General features: G+C 44.9%; 2 protein-coding genes across 4 annotated transcripts in view; both read right to left on the bottom strand.

Annotated features, from left to right (window-relative positions):
• SPECC1L (sperm antigen with calponin homology and coiled-coil domains 1 like) overlaps positions 1-4515 on the bottom strand; it is a 69402-nt gene extending 64887 nt beyond the window's left edge. Inside the window, exon 1 of the mRNA XM_064675407.1 lies at positions 4384-4515. The gene's annotated coding sequence lies outside the window, so the exon portion shown is untranslated. The remainder of the gene's footprint in view (positions 1-4383) is intronic.
• A 7777-nt stretch (positions 4516-12292) lies between these two features.
• BCR (BCR activator of RhoGEF and GTPase) overlaps positions 12293-21865 on the bottom strand; it is a 99785-nt gene continuing 90212 nt past the window's right edge. For all 3 annotated transcript variants that reach the window (XM_064675405.1, XM_064675406.1, XM_064675404.1), the window contains 7 exons: positions 20449-20508; positions 20204-20313; positions 19269-19408; positions 17675-17809; positions 16977-17082; positions 16017-16179; positions 12293-15303 (listed from right to left, as the gene is read on the bottom strand). In XM_064675405.1, the coding sequence (XP_064531475.1) occupies positions 15214-15303; positions 16017-16179; positions 16977-17082; positions 17675-17809; positions 19269-19408; positions 20204-20313; positions 20449-20508 (804 nt within the window). In that variant the 3' untranslated portion in view covers positions 12293-15213. The remainder of the gene's footprint in view (positions 15304-16016; positions 16180-16976; positions 17083-17674; positions 17810-19268; positions 19409-20203; positions 20314-20448; positions 20509-21865) is intronic.

Genomic DNA, 21865 nt, shown 5'->3' with positions numbered 1-21865 from the left:
CCCCAGGAAAAAGGGTAAGACACTGTCTGTCTTCCACATTTTTATTCTGAGCCTTCCAGAAAAGGGTGAATAACTAACTAGTTCATGGAGCTGCTCTTTCCCTGGACAGTTTGGTTGTTGGAGCAATGCAGGACTCTACATGGGATGGGGTCTGGGAAAGCACTAAAGCCCAGTACAGCATCCCTAACTGATGTGGCTGCTGATGTGCTGATATCCCCACGGAATGCCACCTTCATTTAGCACCTTCCATTGTGAAACATTTTTTAAAGTATTTCTTTGAGAAGCTCCTACATCTCCAGGTTTCCTGGCAAGCCTTTGATGTTTAGTTGAAGACCTTGGAATAGTTTTCCCTCCAGTAAAAGGTAGTCTTTCCTATTAAAAAAGTCTATACTGAAGTATTTTTTTTCCTTCAAGTATCCTTTACTTACAACACTAATGTCCATAACTTATAGACTTACTGGAATTTTCTTCTCTAGACAGATACTACTTATTTACTTTTACACAGGTATATAATCAGAAAGATTTACAGTGCTGGTTACTTTTTGGGGAGAAGCAAATTGAAACAGTCAAGACTGTTGTTTACAAAGACAGAAAGATATTTCACTGCATAATAGATGCTACTTTAAATGCACACCCATTAGCAAATCTCAGTGTCATTTACCTTGCTAAATAAAAGAAACTTTAAGCTCAGTACTACCTGGTAACTCAGTAAAAAATCATACAAAATTTTAAAAACCCCCTATGGCTAAAGAGAGAAAGTCAAACTCTAACAGATGATTGTTATAAACCTGTCCATGTCAGTTAAGACTCGTCAATACAAGGACAGCCAACATTTTAGTGATGAACAGTGAACCCTCACATAGCAAGGGAACTCTGTAGCCAAAGTTCCAAGAAGCCTCCATCTGCCAAAACCACTGTGTGCTTTTAATTAAGAACATATACAGAAATGTCTTAAGAAGAACTCAGAAAGTTTCAAGGAGTGGCAAGAACACCAGCCTCTTGGTCATGCTTTCCACCCACCTCCCCAAAAGCATATCCCACAGGAAATCATTACTCATTGCATGTACCTGTGTGGAATATGTATCCTACATCAGCCAAATCACCAAAGTCAGGGAAATCTTTTTAGCATCAGAAAAATACAAATACTTTCAGGCTGATGTCATCAAACACATCACTCCAGTACTTCAATACTACCTTAGTTTTTTTTTCATACTATTTAAATACTAAATGTTAAGTGCTCAGTACAAATTTGTTACCTACTCTGTTGAAATTTTGCTTTAGTGGCTGGACAACCCTTTAATATGCAACAAATTGCTAGTTCTAAATTTTTTTTGTCTTTTTGTACTGAAACCTCGCAGATTGAACCCCTTCAAAAAGTCTCCTTTCACCTAACTTCAAAATTTCTTCTTGTATCCTTCTTTTCTGCAATTTGGGAAGCTACTAATTCTGCCACTGATTTGCAACAAAGCGTCAGTTCCTTGCAAAACTGAAGTATCCGAAGATATTCATGTACAAGGATGAAGATAAAAAGCTGTAGTGCCTTCACAGTAAAGTCCTCTTTCCCAAAGCAAATCATGCATGTATGTGTGAAAACTCTACTGATGAATTATTTACATGCTAAAAGAGAGTATCCTATGATTACTTGCAGGCTGCACTACTGCTGAGTGCTCCAAATGGTGGCTTCTCTGATCATTTCAGTTGGAATCAGCTCAAAAGAAACAAGTAATATGTTCCTTGTGACTAGTCACGTAAGGCGACCATTAAGCACATAAAACAGCTTCTAACACCCGCTCCTTCTCCCTTTTTCAGTGTAAAGACTAAAAATAAGACTAAATGGAGTGGTTTTTTACAACAGGAAGTACAAGCATAACGTTTCTTGTGCTGTTTTTCCCACTGAGCAACAGTGATTCAGCCCCTTTAACAGCGTTAGACACTTCTAGAACTGGATCCCAGTTGGAGAGACAGGCTCCTACGTCACAAGGTCAAGGCAAGAAAAAAAGAACTTCTGAATTTCGTCAGTGAAAGATCTCTTATGGGGGTTCCCTCACATGCCTCCAGCTTCTGAGAGTCTATTTTCCATACTAACAGTAAAGCAAAAATGGCACAAGTTTGTTTGAACTTAAGATGTTACTTGTAAGTATATATTTATTCATACCTAAAATGTCCACTGTACATCACCTCATCTGTTCTGTACAATGAAATCTTTGCAGCACAAAAATATCTATTCCAACATGTGCTGAGACAGAAACTTCTGTAACTCCCTGGCTGCCTCCTGCACTAGTAACTAACACAGGTCAGAGACTGTTCTCCAGCCCAGAGGCAAACCTGCACTGCTTGGGTTGTACTGTACAGCCAAAATTGCTTTCCCCTCTCCCCCACCCAAAGAGGGTTTGCCATGTCCCATGTCTTCTGGAGAAGACCTGGCATTTGCCACCTTTAAATGATGCCCAGGTATGGCTCAGGAAAATACCAGGTGGCCTAAGTAGTGCCCATGATGAAAACAATGTGACTGATCACGTGCCAGACCTCAGCCTAACCCCCAGGTTTTCCTTGATTTGCTGCTATGGACAAGCTCTCCACTAAGGCAAACCCTAACTCGAGCCTTTCCTCAAGCCCAATGCAGAAAACACCTTTGGCAGATGCCTGGGAGGCCACAGAGATCACACTGCTCTAGAATCCTGCAGAGCTGGTGAGCTGCAAAACACGACAGAAAGTACAGCCCATGACAACTGGAAATCCCTGCACAGAGGTTTTCCCACTGTGATGTTCCACCATCGTCAGATTTTAATTCAACAGTCCCTCATGCAACCAAAGAGAGAAGACAGATCTTTACCAAAGATCACACTAAAATGCATGTCAACAAACAGCCCTTCAAATTGAGTGGATGAAGTAACCGGGAAAATGTGGACTGCAGTTTTTAACTAGATGTCCCTGTATTTGACAGAAATGGAAAAATAAGTTAAAAAGATTTGAGACATTTTGTTCCCAATTACGTACTGTACTCAATAAAGAAATTATGTTGTCTTCAGCAACACAAAAACATCTGAAAAATCAAGTTTTCTTTTCTTACTTCACATAGTTTACCAGCCTAGAACCTGATTTTTCCATTAACTGAAAACGAAGTGGCAGTGTTACAAGAAATATGAGACTACACCCATCTCAACTGCTCTGTTTTAATCTCAGACTGTTTACAATGACCCTCTCTTTTCATTTTTGTTAGCAACTACCTAACAACAATCAACTTGGCTGTAGAGGGAGAAGCAACTATAATTCTGAGCTACTGCAGCACTACACTGTGACCCACAGTGTTAAAAGCAGACACGGGCTTTAGTTTGCCTATCTTTGAGCAACCAAAGTCCATACCATTAATGAAGCAGGAAGCAGCTCCAGAAGGTTTCTGTTTGCTTTTGGGGAGCAGAGCTTGCACAGACTATGCCCTTCGACAAAACCTATGGCTCTTCAGAGCACTTTTCACCCAGTGGAACCACTTACATGACACGTTTTCTGCTCCAAGAGAACTGTGTTCCAGATCCTAGCACAGACACTTTCTGCAAGCACAGACAGTGAGGTGCTGCTGTGGAGAGAAGGATGCAGTTTGCTGAGCATCAGCACTGCATTGGTTTTGTCTCTGAGGACACAGAACCTCTCAGAACAGGCTGGTGAGTGATTCTGGCACAGCTATAGGAACCCGCCTCCCTCCATCCCTGGTAATACCAGGTCATGAAAGCCTTACAAGATGGAATACTGCGAGGCACAAGAAAGGGAGGCAGCAGGCACGAAACTCAGCTTGTAGGATCTTCCAGCTACAAAAACGCAGAGAAAAAACGGCGCTCCAGACAAGCATGAGACCAGAACCCACACAAAGGTGCTCCCAACCGCACCAAAACCCCGCCACAAAGGTGCTGAACGCGGGCGCTGCGCCCTTCCCCTCAGGGAGCTCCCGCACGCACCCACCACCCCTCTCACAGCCACAGCAAAGCGAAGGGTCTCACGGCGGGATGCAAACGCGGGCCAACCTGCGGCTCCCCGCTAGCCGGGGCCGGCGGAGCGGCCGCGCCGAGCTCGCCCGCGGGGACGCGGCCGCAAGATGGGTGACAGCGAGGGCGCGCAGGGCGGGCGGGGGATGCCGCGGGCGGCCCCTGAGGCGCGGGGGGCCCCCGAGGCGGGAGCGGGGCGGTGTCACCGCCGCAGGGTGACAGCGAGGCCCCTCGGGGAGGATGGGGGGGACGGGGCGATGATGAGGAGGAGCCGGGGCCCGGGGGCTCCCGGCGGCCGTGAGGGGCGCTGCGGCCAGACCGCGGCACGCAGGCCCTGACGGAGACCGCGCGGGCGACCCCCCGGTGGGCAGGGGTCGGGCTGTGCCCGCCGGCGCTCGGCGCTTACCGGGGCAGCCGCCGCCTCCTTCCCGCTGCTCCGGGCCCCGCTCCGGGGGCTCCGCGCGGGCCGGGCCGGCGGGCGGGGGAGGGGGGGGCGCGGAGGGGCGCGCGCGCGACTGGGACCCCTCCGCCCGCCTCCGCCCCGCCCCTTGCCCGCACCGCGCACGCGCCGGCCCCGCCCCCCGGGGCACCGCTGGCCGTGAGGGGAAAGGGGAGGGGGGCGGGGCCGCGGGCGGCGCGTGCGCGGGGCGGCCCCTCCCTCAGGGCGGGGCTGGGCGAGGCCGCTCCGCACCTGAACCGCGGGATAGCGAAATTAGAGAATCGGTCAGGTTGGAAATGACCTCTGAGATCATCGGGTCCCACCAGTGCCCGACATCGCCGTGTCAACCGGTCTATGGCACTGAGTGTGTCTAGTCTTTCCTTAAACGCCTCCAGGGACGGTGACTCCACCACCTCCCCGGGCAGCCCGTTCAATGTCTGATGGCCCTTTCTGTGAAGAAATTCCTCCTGATGTCCAAACTAAACCAACCCCTGCCGCAGCTTAAGACTATGTCCTCTCGTCCTGGTGTTACCCGGGAGCAGAGCCCGACCCCCCCGGGTTCCCCCCTCCTGTCAGGGAGTAGCAGAGCCAGAAGGTCCCCCCTGAGCCTCCTCCCCTCCGGGCTGAGCTCCCCCAGCTCCCTCAGCGGCTCCTGCTGCTCCAGACCCTTCCCCAGCTCCCTTGATTTCTGAGGGCGAGGGGACGGCGGCGGCCCCGGCCCGGGGCCCGCGCCTCACGCTGGTAAAAAAAATCCTTTTGTTTTGCTGTGGTTGGCTGGTGGGTTTGGGGATTCTTTTTGTGGCACAAACACACATATTTTAAGCTCCGGCACTGAGCGCACACAGGGCAGGCAGCGCAGGTGGGAGCGAGGGGGCTGTGGGACTCCTAAACCTGTGCCTCACTGTCCAGGTCCGTAATTGCAGTTTTTCATCCAAGCAAGAAGTAAATGTTTAAATGTGCGCCACGGTTTAAGTGAGGTAGAGTTAATATTCATCACTTTGTTCAGCACAGATGCAAAACATAGCCCCGTACTAGCCCCTGGGAAGAAAAGCAGAACATTGTGGTGGAGAATTGTTTTGTCTTAGGTTACAAGAACTGCGTGTGCACACAAGCTTTCAAAGCCTGAGCTCCTGTGGAACACACTAAGCTGAGCTTTGTAGCTCATCGGTGTGCAGGATGTTTGACTTGTCATGAATAACCAGCGACTGCAGGTAATAAACCCAAATTGCAGCGTGGGCGCTGTGGTGGGAGGTACAGCAGAGTTTGTATTGACAGGCATTGGCTGGGAAGTGCTATGAACACAGTAATGAGGAAAATGTGCTGATTTGACATATTCTTGTGAAAGTTTCCCCTCTGTTTAGCTCAGACTGTGGGTTAAAGCCTCTCTCCCAACAGCAGTTCAGCTGTTTTAGCGAAAGAAACATTTCAGTGTAAGATTGTGTTGCAGCCTCTCCCTTGAGGTATGTTCCTTCCTAGAATTCATAGGAATAGAATTCACAGGAATATGGAATTCACAGTCTGCAGATTGGTGAGGGCAAGTAAGATTTACAGTCCCCTCGTTATCTTTGGTCAAGTTTAATTATTAATGTAGTAAATCAAAGTAAATTACATCTATATTTAATCAGAATTCCTTTTAAAACTGAGAGGATGTATGCTGCCAGATGTTACAACATCATAGTTTGATTTACACTGTGGGAAAATTTTCCTGTTTATGTATCTTACAAAAGCAGTCATTTTATTGAGATGTCCTTCCCCATCCATTTCTATCAACTCTGCCTGTTCTTACCTGTTGGGGATTCCTCTGGAAGGCTTCTGCATGGATACAGGGCACTTGTTTGACAGTAAAATGCTCCTTTATACATAATTAATATTTCTGATGTTTATTTTCTTACATTACCACCAATGTCATTCCACTACATTTCCTGATCCATGATACCTTCAGCAGAATGTTGTTCTGTGTTTCTACCTTTGGATCACTTTTCAAGATATTTATCAGTTAAAAAATGGTATTTCACTGGCACTACTTCTGTATTAGGGATGTGAAAAACGTCTGCACTTGTTTTGTACAATATATTTCTCACGGTGGCCCACAAAGGGCTCAGCTTTCTGTTTTCCAGCAGGAAGCAGTTGTTCAGCTCAGTGAATTAATGAACAAGCTGCTAAGTGACAGTGCATATGCCTCAGTTCCTAGTTCTGGAACTTAAAAGGTCACCGAAAAAAATGCATAAAATTGCAGCATTCTGTGCTGTAATGTGTGCAAGAGTGATTCAGCTGTCTGCTAGGAAAACTTTCTCATTGTGGTTATGTTCTGGATTAGATTGCCCCGGAGGATTACAGAATCTCCATAACTGGAGGCTGCTAACAAAGAGCAGACAAATGTCTCTGGAGTTGGGCAGGTACCGCTGATGCTGATCCTGCTTCGCACTGACAGCTGCATCCTGCAGGGCCTCAGGGGACCACCTGCCTCAGGGCAGCCTGTCCAGGCCTCAGGGCTGCCTGGAAAAGGGAAAGACACCTGCTCAGGTGGAGCAATTTGCACAGAACATCCGTATTATACACTCGTGTTCTTTCTCATCCTGCTCCAGCCTTAGGTTTTGTTCGCTCTGTCTCATTCCAGGGCCAGAGCATCCTGCAGGAGTGTCCTGGGTGATTTGTACAAACCTGCACACCACAGTTCACCTCAAGCCCATGGCAGTGTAGCTTGCCCTGGGTCTTCAAGAAGGGAAAAGCAGCCAGAAGAAGTGGCTTAGAAGAACCAGGCTGGCAGTCAGAGGGGAGCCAGATATGGTAGGAACGTGGTTGTATGAGCAGAGCACCTGGCACAGGACATGGTCCCCTCCAGGCTCACCCAGGGGCTGTTCCATGGGGATGCACTACAGGGGTACACTTTCTGATGGAGGGAGAACCATTTGGCAGAAGAATTCCACATTGAAGCTATTGGAAAACTATTTTCTATTATACAGATACACCACTGGTAGGAAGTATTAATAACAGTGATTGGGTTTCCCCTCCTTTGCCCAATTCAGGGGTAAGCACAATGTACTTAAATTTAATTTAAACAATATTTAAATAAAGCACCGAGTAAACGTGATTTAAATAACGGATTCAGTTTCCAAACTGATTCCTACAAAAACCCACTACTTTCATGCAGTGTTTGAAGAACTGGAGGCCAGAGCTGATTTCTTAGCGAATACATAACTACAGTTCAAATTCTCTGCACACAAATACAAAGTTCACAAGGTCTGAGACTGGGCTGGCTTTTGAAGCAGAACTCCTGCAAAAGGATTCACACAGATCTGGACATGGACTGGGTTGCTCAGCTACTTCTCTACCTTATGTGTAAACTGTTTCCACACATTATAGTTGTTTTAGCTTAATTCAGCAATAACCCTGTACCAACCTCTAGATTTTAAGTGATACAGCTTCTACCTTGTAAAACAAGAAACAGCTTTCACTTGGACACAGCAGTGTTAGATTCCCTACCTCCACCAAACTCAGCTGAATGCAATTCACACATTCAATGTAATGCAGGCCCACTTTTATTTAAATAAGACCAAAAGAACCTGACAAACATAGATACAGGAGATTTTATTTAACATTGTGTACAAAGAAAGGCTACAAATGCCTTAAGACTTTTTTCCCCCCAAATACAGTTTTTGGATCCCTTTTTCACACCGCTTTTCTCAGAAAGTAAAAAAAAAAAAATTTCCAGAAAGACGATTTTCCCCCACTTTTTTCCCTTTCCTTTTTCTCTTCTCTTTGGGCCTAAACTGAGAGATGTTTAGCAGTACAGTTTCAACACCTTTCAGTATTAAACTATTTGGATTAAGTTTTCTTTCCCAAAACAGAGCACTATAAGATACTGAAGCACTAGCAACAGCAGTATAAAATGTCAGAAACTGACTCCCTAACATGGTAGTGTTTAAAAAAATGCCAACAGTATTAGCTCTGATGAAACCCAAAATTATCCAAACAATAACAAGTTGTCTTCTACACTTGATAATTTAGCACTAATTATATAATTTAATTGTATTTATATTTAAATAAATAGTCTTAACTCCTTTCCTTGGAATTCTTCACGGATTATAAACACTTATAATACTAGAGATAAGAACAAACTACACAACTTACATAGGCAAGAGAAGGCTGAGTTTTATTTTTTTTGCTGGACAGACACAGAAAGGACAATGTTTCAGTGTCCTGCTGTGAGATCATTTTTTTAATTCACTGTTTCATTGTGATCCTTCTCCAATTTATCCAACACAATGATTCATTACCCTCTTTTTGCTACCTTGGTAATCACTTTCAGTCCTGATATCCCAACTCTTGAAACATCAGTCCCTGCATAGCTAAGTTTTATCCAGGATTCTGCAAGTTTTGTATGTGATTGTGAAACCCAAGACAAGATTTCTCTGAGGCTGCGAGCAGTAAGGAAGGAGTAGAAGAGGCTGCTGTGGAGAAATGACCTTTTGCTATGGCAGCTTTTACATTACCACCTACTCTATATGAAATAGGTGTTAGTTATGGATCAGCTTTCAGCTACTTGCATAATCCCAAACTGGCAAATTTCTCCCGAAATGGGACTAAAATGGAGGAAGTTTGAGCTACTCTAGATGGGCATTTGATCAGTCATTTAGGTGCAGTAAGAAGAACTCTCAAAACTGCCTTCTGGGCCTTATCCAACTGCCCCAGGGGAGGTGGGAGCATCCAAGCAGCAGCAAGGCCAACTGCTCTCTGCTGGGCTCCACCCACTGTGACCCTCCATGGGGTCATCTCCAGGAAGCTGCTGTATCCTCCTTCCAGGCAGGAAGCTGTTTTGTACACAAGCCTGCCCTTTTGTACATCCACAGGGATATAAACGCCGCCTGGTATAAATCATTCTGCACATTAGAGAAACTGCTCATCTGTAGAATGTCTCAGGTTCTCAGAACGTGCTACCACTGGGGAAAAGGCTGCAGCAGTTACACAAGCAAAAGCTGTAGTGGAAAATACAATTTTCTCTATCCTGATGAACCATTTTTGACGTGAGGATTTGAACATGACTGCGATTAAGACAAAGCAGTAGCACAAACACTCCCGCTAGGCCTGGGGACTCTGTAATCATATTAATTCCCAAATATGCTTGAACAGCTGTAAATAATAGAATCTTACTTAGCTCACAACACTGGCCTACGTGAGCCCAGAGCATTAGCAGTACCTGGTCCATTCTGCACAAGACTGGAAATACTTTAATTATCTCCAGTGCTCTGCTCTGTAGCTCTGCTACAAACTGAATCTCCCCATGTGGTAGTTGCTACAGTGCAGAATGATGTGAAGTGGTTCTTTTGGAAAAGGAAGGATCTGTTTTACTGTAAGGTGAAACATGGCAGCAGCAAATAAATTATGTGAAAAGCTGTTGCATGGTTCACCTGCATATTTTTCAGTGGTCTCCAGCAATGTCACTATAAGGTAGTAACACAAAGAGAATCAACACTGGAGGGAAACTAAGTCATTTTATAATTTTTTAATTCTTGGCAAGAGCAGTTGTGAATTTGCTTGACCTGAAAGGCTGCAATCTAATGATATGGTCATGGAAGGAGAAGAATTGAGACAACACATACACTCAGATTTGCTTTGGTCCTACTGCCCCAACCATTTCATCATTGCAGCATGTTGTGGCATTTTATCCTTGCAGCCCAGGAACAGACTTTTAGCTCAAACAATAGTTCACCTGTGTGGTTCTATGAGCTTCTTACTTCTCTGTGGTGGCAGTTCACCTAGGGTAACACACCTATTGCTGTTGCCACAGGGGGAAGAAAAGGAAAAGAGCAAGTGGTAAACTTGGCTTCCTTAGCACTGAACTGTGTGTGAATGTTGAGTACTAAGAAAGAGGGGCTGCAGCACATCAGAACTGGGAGGCTCCAGGAGCTAAATTCCTGGCGTTCCCATATTCATGTTTATTCCCTGGCACGACAGCCTTTGCTCAGTTATCTGGGGCATGAGCTGCCTTCTGTGACTCAAAATGAGAACTCCTTTCTAGTCCCAGACAATGTGACCTGAGCGATTCCTAATTATGCTTCTCTTTTGCATTCGTGTTACTTTTATTCCCTGAAGATTGTTACGGAAAAATCTATTAACTGTAAGTGCTTCCTTTTATAGCTTCTGTTGGTTTTAAGGGCAGTCCATGTATTTAATTCCATTCAATTACAAAATTCATAGAATACACATGAACGTTCATTTCATTTGAGTTCAGAATGGAGAATTGCTAATACAAACCCAAGGCTCCGGTATCTCAGTTGCACAGGCCCTGTGTTAAAGGAAGGGAATGGTACCAGGTTTATTTTTCACTAACAGTACAATGACAGTGTTAGTCTAAAAAGAAAAACATCCCTGGATTACAAATTTAAGAGGGCATAAACAAGTGGCTACAAGAATTTCATTAATTTGATCGTATCTACTTGGGAATTGCCCTTTCAGATTTTTCTCCTTCAAGGAACAGAAGCAGGGCCCCCCAAAATCCAGCATGAATGTACCGGTCTTCTGCTATATTAAAAGTCCCTGTTGTCTTGAATTAAAGTAAAAAGAGAAAGAGTAGGGTTTTTCTTACAACATTTCCCATTTTATACTAAAATTTCCATAAGAAGAATGTCACATCTGATAAAGTTACCCCAGTAGGTGACCAAGCACTGAAACAAATGGATTACCCAGTGAGGAATCAGAGAGAGCTGGGTTTTTGCCATCAGATTTTAAACATTTTTAAAAGCCACATTGGTCAGTTTATATTTTATACATACTTGACAGAAGGGCATGTTAAGGTAAATGAACACATTGTGATGCCTTCCAGTGTTACACAGGTGACAAACTAATCTGGAGATCCACATGTGCTTTAAAGAACAGTACATTTGTTTAAATAAACTCATAGAAAACTAACATGAACAACCATAAAACAGAGTTTTAAACAGGTAAAATGAATAAACTGCAAAACCCCTGCCCCTCCCATAACCATCCTCTGTGGTTCCACCACCCCACGGCCAACACCACAAGTGGCCATTGGCTCCGGGCGGTGGGCACGGCAAGGACAGGCACCACACTGCTGGGGTTTGCCCTTAGCTGATACACTGAAAACCAGCAGCATTAAAATACAGCCTGAAACAGCTCAGCTACTACCTCAACTCATTAAAATTGTGCAAGAATAAGGAACACCAGCAGCATTTGAGTGGCCGTGTTTCAGTTTGGTTTCCCCCCCTCCCCTCCCATACAAAGCACACACAGACACAGAGCTGACTCTGAGCTGGGAACTGTTATTTCTTGTCCACCTTGGAAAACTTTGCTCTTAGTTTGCTTAACTTTTTTTGATTTTATTTAAAAACCTATTCAGTGTTAAAAAAAAAAAATCCATGAGAATTTTAAAATAGTTTCTAAATGCCAGGACGCTGATGCTTGTTCCTCTCCTTAAACTCAGAGAGACACAGACTATCCTGATCACCTGAATTTCCTTAGCTGAAAATTTTAGTGTTTGAGATTCCTGTTCCTGAAAAGGACATTTGCAGAAAGGTCTCTCCAACACACTAGAAACTGAAGGAGAATAAACTCCCAGTGCACACCTAAAGGGTAACTTTTTGTTTATATTGTACCTTTTTTGATACAGAAAATGAAAGAGTTTGGTTTTCTGACACAACTCACAAGGGAACATATAAGAGGAGAAATCAGGCGGCCTTCTCTAAAGCCAAGTTTTGCAATTCCCTTTTTGTTTAAGTATGATAAGGCTTATTAAAAAATAAAGTAAAAAAAAAAGCCCACAAAAAACCCCCCAAACAAACCAAAAATCCCAACCAACATCCCCGGGAGAAGAACATAAAAGCCTTTTGGAAATACTTAAATTTCTGAAAACATAAGACTATTTGAAAAAAATTTAATTGCAAAATTAAAGGAAATTCAAGAAATCAATTCTCGTATTTCAAATCAGTCCATGATTTCATCATCAGCAATATGATGAACTATCTTTTCCAGCCCAAAATTACCAGCTTTGGGGAAAACATACTCATACTTAACAGAAATAATTAACGGGTTAAGTTAAATTACCTTTCTTTCCCTGATCCACATGCCTGCATGTTAGATAATGTTACATTAGAACTGAGCATTGTAATGAGAGACTGACAGCAACAACCTGTCACAGTAACCAAAGCAAAAGCCATTTTCTCGTGGTTACATACTATAGATCAGTAATTTAATATTAAAATTAACTTCCTATATAAATAAAAATAAAAAAGTTGGGCAAAAGTAAATTGGCACAGTCATTATGGTATTGCTTTCCAGTTTCAACACTGCAAGGAGCAGCCACAGATTCCAAACACCAAAGGAAAAGGTTATCACCCAGCCACCAGCTGTAGCTTGGGTTTTTTTTCCCCTTTTCCATGAAGTCATCAGCAGTGCTTCTGCCTCAGGTCCATCCCCCCGAGGTGGGAGCTGGCAGGAGTGCAGCTTGTGGTACAAGGATTGCTGTGGTGGGATTGTGCCAGGGCAAAGGGAGAAGAGACACAGAGAACCCAAACTAGAGTGTGCTTTACTGCTCGGCACGACTTGGCTCAAGTCAATGTTCGTCAGGATTGGGACTAATTTTTACCTTCAAACAGGCAAAAACCGAAAATAAAAATTAAAAAAAAAAGTCAAAATCTTAAGCCTTCAAGTTTCCTTGCCTTCATTCCCTCCCTCCCCCAAAAAGCACCTCCTACTACAGACACATTTTCTGTTTTGCGGGTTCAGAAGTTGGAATGTTGTGGAAATACATACAAGAGAGAAGGAATTTCTAGTTGTACATTACATTACAAAGAGGTTTGCTCCCAGACCTAAGGAGGGAGGGATACTAAGCAATATTAAATTCCTATAAGAATCCTTACAAAGCATGCAAAATATTGATATACTCACAAAATCGAAATTTATATTTGTTCCTTTTTGATTTTGCAACTTCACAGTACAATAATTTCTAATATTATGCAGCAGTCAGAATTACAGTGACTACAAAATCAGTTCCCTTTTAATTTTTTTCTTTCTATTTGTTTGCAACACTCCTTTGCTATTTTTTTTTTAACTGAGAGATTGCCGATCACCCATCAGAAAATGTGCAATTCCACACAAGAGGGGTTGCTTTCTGTCTCGCATTTCCCCACAGATGATGTTGACAACCTGACCCTACCAACCTTTCAAAATCTGTCCCTCCCTCCCCTTCTCGTGCCGATTCCTTCTCTTGCCTTCCAGCTGTACTTTTCTTCTTGCCAGGACAGTGATGGACAGATGCCACTAAATGGATGCTGCAGAGCTGGGTAGGAAGTGGGGGCTGGAGTGGTTTAGGAAAACAGCGTCGCTCCCACCCCTCGGGATGTTTGGCACAACTGCTTCATAGCCAGAATGCTCAGCTCTGGATACCAGCAATCAGATTCTGCAGTTTCAATTCCCTGGACAAATACTGCTGCCCTTTCTGCCTCTGGAACCCCTGTGGCTTCAACTGATTTAGGGAGGGAAACACAAAATTGGTGTTTGGCCAGACCTTTTGTACTGCTGGATGGAGTTCCACAGAAATTTCTCCACTGCTCTTATTTAAAACAGGGTTGGAATTTCTGGAGAATCCACAATGCATGCTACTTGCTAGATTGTCCATAAAGTACATTCTGACACATTTTTCAGAGTGTTTGTATCTATCAGAAAAAGACTCTTGTAGAAGCAACGTACAAAGCCTCCAAAAATTCAAGTATCAAAAAAAGATGTTCTGATAAAAGTCTGGAGTAAGCAGCCAGCCAAACTGACAGCCATTCATTTTTTTTTGTTCACAAATTCTTCAATTGTTTTTGCAGTGATAACGTATTTTCTTTGGAGTGTTGGGAATTAAGTGTCTTCCCAATTAATTTTCATCGAGTTTGGTGGGGTCTAAGGAATTTAGCAATCCTTCCTGGACAATGTTGCCTCTGCTTATATGCAAAAAACCAACAGGATCACTGACTCTTATCCTCCCTGCCTCTCTTTAATTTGCTGTATTTATTTATAGTGTAACTTCATTGGATGTGTCTCCCTTAACCCAAAAAAACCATCAGAAGTGCAACACAGGTAAGAGCAGGGCATCTCCTTCCCCGGGGTGTATAAACATTTGCACCTGAAGGGCTGGGTGAGACAAAAAAAAACCCCAAACACAAAAAGTCCCAGCCCCCAAACGGCCCAACAGTTCTAGTTGTACATAAAACTGTTGGATTTCTTTAGAATCCCATTTGAATCAAGACTTGAATTTCTGAGGAGGGAATCTTAGATCCCAGACCCTTCCCTTCTCCTTCCTTCCTCCAAAGCTATGCTATTTTTGTGGCCTAGAACAGTACTTGAAAATCAGCAGTTATTAAAGACACAGTTGTGATATATCCTTTAACACCCCCTCACCCAAAAAGGGGTGTCCTATCAAGTGGTCCAGTAGAAATCTTGAAGTTTCTTTATGATAAATTAAATCCATAAAATGAGGAATACCTTCTGTCCCATTCCCAACAAGAATAATGGCCACACTCCGTGGTGCATTTGTTCAAGTGTCTATTGCTCCTTCTAGTGGAGATCCCACGCAGCTCCATCTCCACTTAGTTCTGGTCCTACCAGCACGAGGAGAGGGTTTTCTCCTTTTTTCTCCAGCTTGTCTCTGGTTCACAAACAACAGAAGCACTGAGGGCTGGAATTCCCCAGCACAGGAACAGGCCAGTCACATCTGAGGAAACACCAGTCAGCTTTTTCTCAGGGGTGACAGAGTTTTGCCAAGAGCAGTTTTTTGTGTCCTGTTGGTACCGTGGGCACCTACACCTCCGTGGAAAAGAGAATGCTTTGCCTCTTGCTGTCTGGGGTAGGGATGGTCTCTAGCTGCAGGAAGTACAGAAGAACTTGAACCTGGAAAGAGAAAGAACAAGGTAATAAAGCCCTGGTAACTCATTCTCATCCCAGCTATTTGAGAGCAGGCAGACATGCCTACAGCTCTCTCCATGGGAGCATGTAGCACTTGTGGATTTGTTTTAATCCACTGTGTAACATCAGCAGAAACAGCAAAGCTTGCAGTGCTTCAGAGACACCCTTTTCAGCTTCCAGGATGAAACAACGGCGCTGGTGTTCCAGTGCACTGAAAAAACTGCATCTAGAATTTGCCATTATTCAATGGAGAACATACAAACCAGCCTGACCCAGTAACACAGGCTCTGTGTTCCAACCCTCTGCATCGCCTTCACAGGCAGCAGTGGCCAAAGAAATGTAAATTTAGCAAGGATTGCATTGGTTTAAGTGTTGAGGAGCATTGCAGAAACACTTTTGGTCCTTTTATCCCAGGGCACCAGGATGGTGCTGGGAGAGCTTCCCAAAAACTCTTCCCTCGCACAAACACACACACAGGACGCACAAACAGACGTTCCCTCATGAAATGTATCTGTACAGATGCAAACTGAACTGCCTGAAGAAACACAGTTCTACAAACGGTTTAAAACGTCACTGTAAGGGCAGAACTTGTTTTATGTTTCTCAAAAAAACTGCCATGAAAACACAGCGGGGTGGCTGAGCCAGGCCCTTCCCAGGAAGTGTCTTCACAAGATGCAATGGCACATTCAGCATCTTACCTGGGACATGACTTCTAGTGACCAGCTGTCAGTCATTGTGATGGGCTGGGTTGGGTTAGCAGGGATTTTACTGTCCTTCTCCGAAGGTCTGAGCAGTGTTGGTCCAAAGACAGTGGCAAGATTATGCAGGGACATCTTGTTAACACCTTCCCTCTCAGCAACCCTGGGAGAAGAAACAATGCATGAGGCAGAGCTTCATAAATACCTGAGTTTTACAAATGAGAAACTGAGGCACAAAGGTTAAAAAATTTGCCCAAGAGAAAAGTCTTCAGCAGAAACAAAAGCAAACCCCAGATTTCCTGGATTTTAATCCAGAACCTCAGTCACAAGATGATCTTTCATGTCTCCAGGAACAGTCTCTGGTGTGTTCAACACACATATGCAAATCAACACACTGGGCTGGTATTAAGCCAGCTTATTGATTAATATCAAATGCATGGAAATACTTTTTCACAGTTGAAACCATATTACATAGACAAGATCAGAAAGACTTGACTGAACAAGGAACTGACAAGAGCATTTAGGCAAAGTGCTATCTATTTTAAAAACAGATTATATTGGATTTCAGACACCTTTTGAGACAGGGCTCACCAGACCTTAAACATGGCCAAAGCTTCATAACTTATGCAAAAATCTTTCCAGAACTTTGGATCCAGATGCAGGTGCAGTTTTGCAGAGACACTGCAGCAGGAATTTGCATTTGCACTAGATAAGCCCTGACTCTTTTGTTACCCCTTTCCTCCAGTTCTAATCCTTTTTCAGTATGAGTGGGAATGGAATTCAGGATTTACTGCCTCACTAAGTGAGTATGAGACAATAGTTATCTGATGAGCATTCACAGCAGATCAGCAAATGCTTCTTCATTTGTGTGATTCAGCACAAATTTAAGGAAAAGGCTCCTCTTTTCAAAATAACAATGCTTTACACATTAAATGCAAGTCTCAAGGAACCACATAATACCTTTTTAAATGGTCCAAAAGGAAAAGGAATGTCACAAGGTTGGGTTCTGGAAGCGACAGCAACAAATTCAGCATACAGCTTTCCTTTGCAACAGGATCTGAAAGTGCTGCAAGACAGAGAACAAAACATCACCCCAGGCAGTGAGTGAGGATCTGATGGACTGTGCCACCTCCCAGCCAGCCATAGGGATGGGCCTGGATGGACTGTGGTTACATTATAGGCTGGAAGGAAGGTCAGAGTTGCACATCAATATCCCACAGCATCTCTTTCCTTTATTTCATAAATGCATAGAGACTATTTTTCTCTCAAGCAGTTCAAGTGCTTTCAGACTTTCAATCATTGGTGTCTTTCCCCTGCATCAAGGTAAGACGGGGTACACCCCCCTCCCCTCCAAAGGGGGCTTCCCTGGAAGCCTGACTGGGCAGTCAGCCTGCACAGCCCCAGCAGGGAGGCTGGCATCCTGTTCTGAACCCATCCTTCAGAAACCTGGGCTTTTCCAGCCTGCACTCCAGTGTGGCAGGCGCCCATACTCCGCCACGTGGGAAGGCGGTGTCATTCCAACGCTCCATTCTGAGCTCTGTTCCACAACCCTCACAGCTTGCCCAGGCTTCTGTCCAACACTGCCAATTGTGTTGCTTCAGGAGCAGCCTCCTCCTGAAGAGTTTCCATCCTCCAGGGTTCCCTCTGCTGCTACCCACCGATGCCCTCGGCGAAGTTGGGGTACAGCTCGTCCGTGAACAGGGGCTCGGGCAGCTCGCGGAAGTACAGCTTGAGGGTGCCCGCGATGGCGTTGACGTCCATCTCGCTCATCATCACCGACACGTCCTTGTTGTCTGAAAGAGGGCAGAGCAGGGGCAGGGTAAAGGAGCTGCTGGCCTTGCATTCCTTCTTTTCTTCCCTTTGGGTCTGTTTATCTTTTGTCTTTGCACAAATAGCTGAGAGTTTTCCTGTTTACATTTCCCCAGATTAAATGAGCAACCTTCTGACAACTGAGAAGTGCTGCACAAATGACTGCAAATGGCTTTACCTCAAGTCAAGAGAACCTCGGGCTCCCAGGTTGCTGTGCTGTGCCTGGTCTGAACAAGCCCTGCTTGACTGTATTTATATGCATTTCGACTTTTGTTAGTGACAACAGTTGTTATTCCAATTCTCTGCTTCTAACAGCCTGGAATAACAGACTCTGAGGTCTCTAACTCCCCACTGAGTGTAGCTGAAGCAATTCAGGGCTCACATTTCACTTTTGTTACTATTAGGAACAATAAAACCACCCCCTTTCCCTAAAACAAACACCAACAAGCAGAGCCAACACTGGTTTAATGGAATTTAGGGTAAAACAGCATTTAACAGAAATGAAAAAAGTTGGTTTTCTATCTGTGAAAGACCTCTATTGCACCAGTGGAGATTCAGCAGAGGTTTTGGTAGCTTAGGGGTATTGAAAAGAAAATCCAAGAAGGAAAATATTTCACTAAAGAAGTGAAGGAAAAGTGCAGGGAGGGTGAATTTGGGCAACTGGCACAGGCCTCATGACTGCTTGCCTAAAAAGGGAGCTGGAGTGTGGCTTGAGCAGTTCTTGGACCATCATGTGGAGGCTGGAAGTAAGGCAGAATTTCACTTTTTGTACCTCAGCAATTCAGAGGTGTTTCACCTGCCTGATCTTGGGTGCCTTTTGGGACACACAGACTGTTGTTTTAAATGCAGGACCTGTAAGGAGCCCTTTTCTGCTCAAGATCAAAGAAAGCTTTGCAAATATCAAATTATGTAATTTTACAGGCTGTGCACATCAGTCTAGACAGAGTTAAGAAGAGAACTCAGGAGCCCTGACCATCCAGCCCCAGCTTCATAAACACTCCTCATAGTCAACCTTAGAATATCTTTTTTGCTGGCTTCCTTTCACAAAACATTCTTAATTTTAAGGACTTCCATTAATTTGGAGACCTCATGACAGTGAGGAAATTATGACTCCTAATTGCTGACGTTTCCCCTGAGAAAGGTGTCTGTCATTTCCAGAGATTTGGCAAGGCAGGTAAACCCACCATTTCGTGTCTGCTGGGAAGAATAACAAAAGCATGGTTTGGAACAAGGATCCATCCTGTTGTGTGGCTGAAGTTATATCAGTAGCTGAAGAGTATTAATAAAATATGCAGCCAGGGTTAAAATGATTCTCCTTGTGCGAGAATCTCTACCTCTTAATGCTTCCTGGGGAACATAAGATTAAAAACAGCAGAGCCACCTGACAGGGAGCTCAGGCAGGTTCTTGCAGAGCAAAGGAGAGCATCAGGCACAAATACTTACTGACATCAAAGGCAGCTTTCAGAGCCTGGATGTCCGTTGCAACCCCAGAGACTCGGTAGATTCCCACCTCCTCCATCCCGCGCCGCTCGATCTCCTCCACGCACTGCCGCACTATGTAAGGCACCTTCGACCTCTCTCTCCTTCAAAAAGCCAGAGAGACGAGTTCAGCACAGCCCAGGCCCTCAGTGCCTGTTCCCCCAGCCAGCCAGGCTGGCTAAAACCCCCCCAGCATTTCACTGTGCAAACCTCTTCTGGAAAATGAGGTGGGAGGAAGTCTGAGCAGGCAACCACGACTGAGCTGAAAAACTGGAGAGGGTTTTCTGAGTGTCTCAGCCTGGCTTCCCTGAGCACTTGAGCTTCTGGCCAGGTCCCAGTGCCCCTAGAGCCTATGACTCTGCCCAGGTAATCAGAGGATTCCCAAACATTCCTTGGATACATAGCAACTCTGTTGCCTTCAAATTAATACAATTCCATAGAGAGGAAATACAACACTTCCCAAACCGTGTAACAGAACAAACAGGTTTCTGCTGGCAAATGATTCACGACAAAAGATCAGGGGTTAAAATAATACAACGGGATCCAAAGACCTTGAACATTTTTGATTATGGAAAGGAAACATCACTGTTCAGTGGCTCTGGAAATTTGTGACCATGTCAGCTAACTACAGAGAAGGCAAGGGCAAGAGGGATTTCCGGAATTCAGAGAAGCTGTCAGTAAACACCCTGGGTCCCACAGCCCGTGTGCACACTGCTTTTTTCCCCTGCAAAAAATGAAGCTGGGAGCACACAGAGCATCTCCTGTCTGCAGCCACATCTGCCCACTACACGAGGAGGAGGCTGGACTGCCACACCCCTCGGGGGGCACAGGCAGGTGCACCCCACTGGCCAGTTGCCTTTCTGCAAAACAACAGGGAGAAATGTGACCCCCGAGCTCACTTGGTGACAATGGCGATCTTGACCCCAAACACGCCGGTCTGTTTGCGGGACGGCATCCTTTTGAGGCTGAACTCCCGGCTGGTGAACTTCACCGACAGCTTCACCTCAACCTGAACAACAGAGATCACAGGGCACTTGGTAAACATTTTATTTTATTTTATTTTCCCCGTGCTGCAATGAAGAGCAAAGAAATAAAGCCCATGGGAGGTACAGAAGCAGAGCTAATTTCTGTTTGCTGCACTCACCCCATTCATGGAGATGACCGTGCGCTGCCAGTCTTTGTCCTGCAGTGCCTGCGGGTCCAGCTGAAAAACAGAAGTTACCCATGAGCTGGGAACAGACTTCAGAGAAACCAGCCAGCCTGGAAGGCTTCTGCAAGTGAGCAGGGCACCATCACTTTTAACATGTTATTTCTTGTCCACAGGAAAACACACACTCCAAAGTTTTCCCAGTTTCAGGTAACGGGATGCTCAGATATTGTGTGGTTCTCTAAGCAGGGCTGAGGAGGACTCACATACATGGAAAAATCCAGCAACATGTGTGCAGTGTCTGCTCAACAACAAAGGCAACCTCAGTGAGCACGGTCAATGTTTGAATGGCAACAACCTGAGTTTTCATGGAATGATACTGCATTCATGGCTGTGGCACGCACAGAGGCACATGGACAGCCAAAATCCTCCCATCTCACAGGACCAGCAGTTAGAGAAAGGGAGGAGAGATTTCTGAAATAACTCTGATTTGAAACAGAGAAACTGTCTCCCACTGCAGTTTTCTACAAACAGGTGAGGTTGGGTGAGTGTGAAATTACTGCACTGAAATAAAAAACCAGGCTGGAGAACTTCATAGCTCTTGGCTATGGAGCCAACAGCTTCCAAGAAGGACTGAATTCAAAAGACATAATGACCTTAAGAGTGAGATCAAGGAAGAGAAGTACAAAGTGATCCATACACAGGCAAGTAACTTTAAACAAACCAAACTTCTATCAGGATCCGACAGAGGAGAAATGGAGAAAATCGGCCCAGAAATCATGGAAAGTTGTTCTCCTTCAACCTGCTTAGTCCTTTTCATTTCTATCTGAGAATGGAGGCAGGAAGAACACCTGACCCTGCTACTGGAAGAATTCATTAAACAGAACCAAGTTCCAATCTCCCATTTTCAGCTTTGCTTGATCTCGAGTGGACAGTTGTGAGGCTGGGGAGCGGCTGACTCGAGTGCTCAAACATCACCCAGCAATTCCAACACTGGCTGGGAGAGCCCAAGCACATCCAAACCCAGCTCCAGGGAGACTGGCAAGAGAGAGGAAACAGCTGCCTGCACCAGGACTGGATCAGCAATCAGAACCAGCCAAAGTGGGAATTTGGTGCCTCCTGACATGGCTTTGTAGCACTTGGCTCTGGAACACTGAGGCACAGTAAGACCAGGAGAGGCAACTGCAGTAGCCTCTGTCTTGAGTTTACTGCTGTCAGCAAACACACCCTCAGCAACCAGAGGTACTTTGCAGCACAGCTCCCCCCTCTCACAGAGCTCTGTGCAGAGACAGAGTGCTCTGGCAGGTGAGAGAAATGCTCAAACAACAGCAGCTGCAGGAAATTCTGGGAGATCTGAGACAATCATGGTCACAGCCTTTCAGAACATCAGCAGAGCAGCCCAGTGCTGCTGACA

The sequence above is a fragment of the Pseudopipra pipra genome, chromosome 18, assembly GCF_036250125.1.
Source record: "Pseudopipra pipra isolate bDixPip1 chromosome 18, bDixPip1.hap1, whole genome shotgun sequence".
NCBI lineage: Eukaryota > Metazoa > Chordata > Aves > Passeriformes > Pipridae > Pseudopipra > Pseudopipra pipra.
The sequence above is the reverse complement of the archived record's forward strand: the minus strand, read 5'-3'. Positions and strand labels throughout refer to the sequence as shown.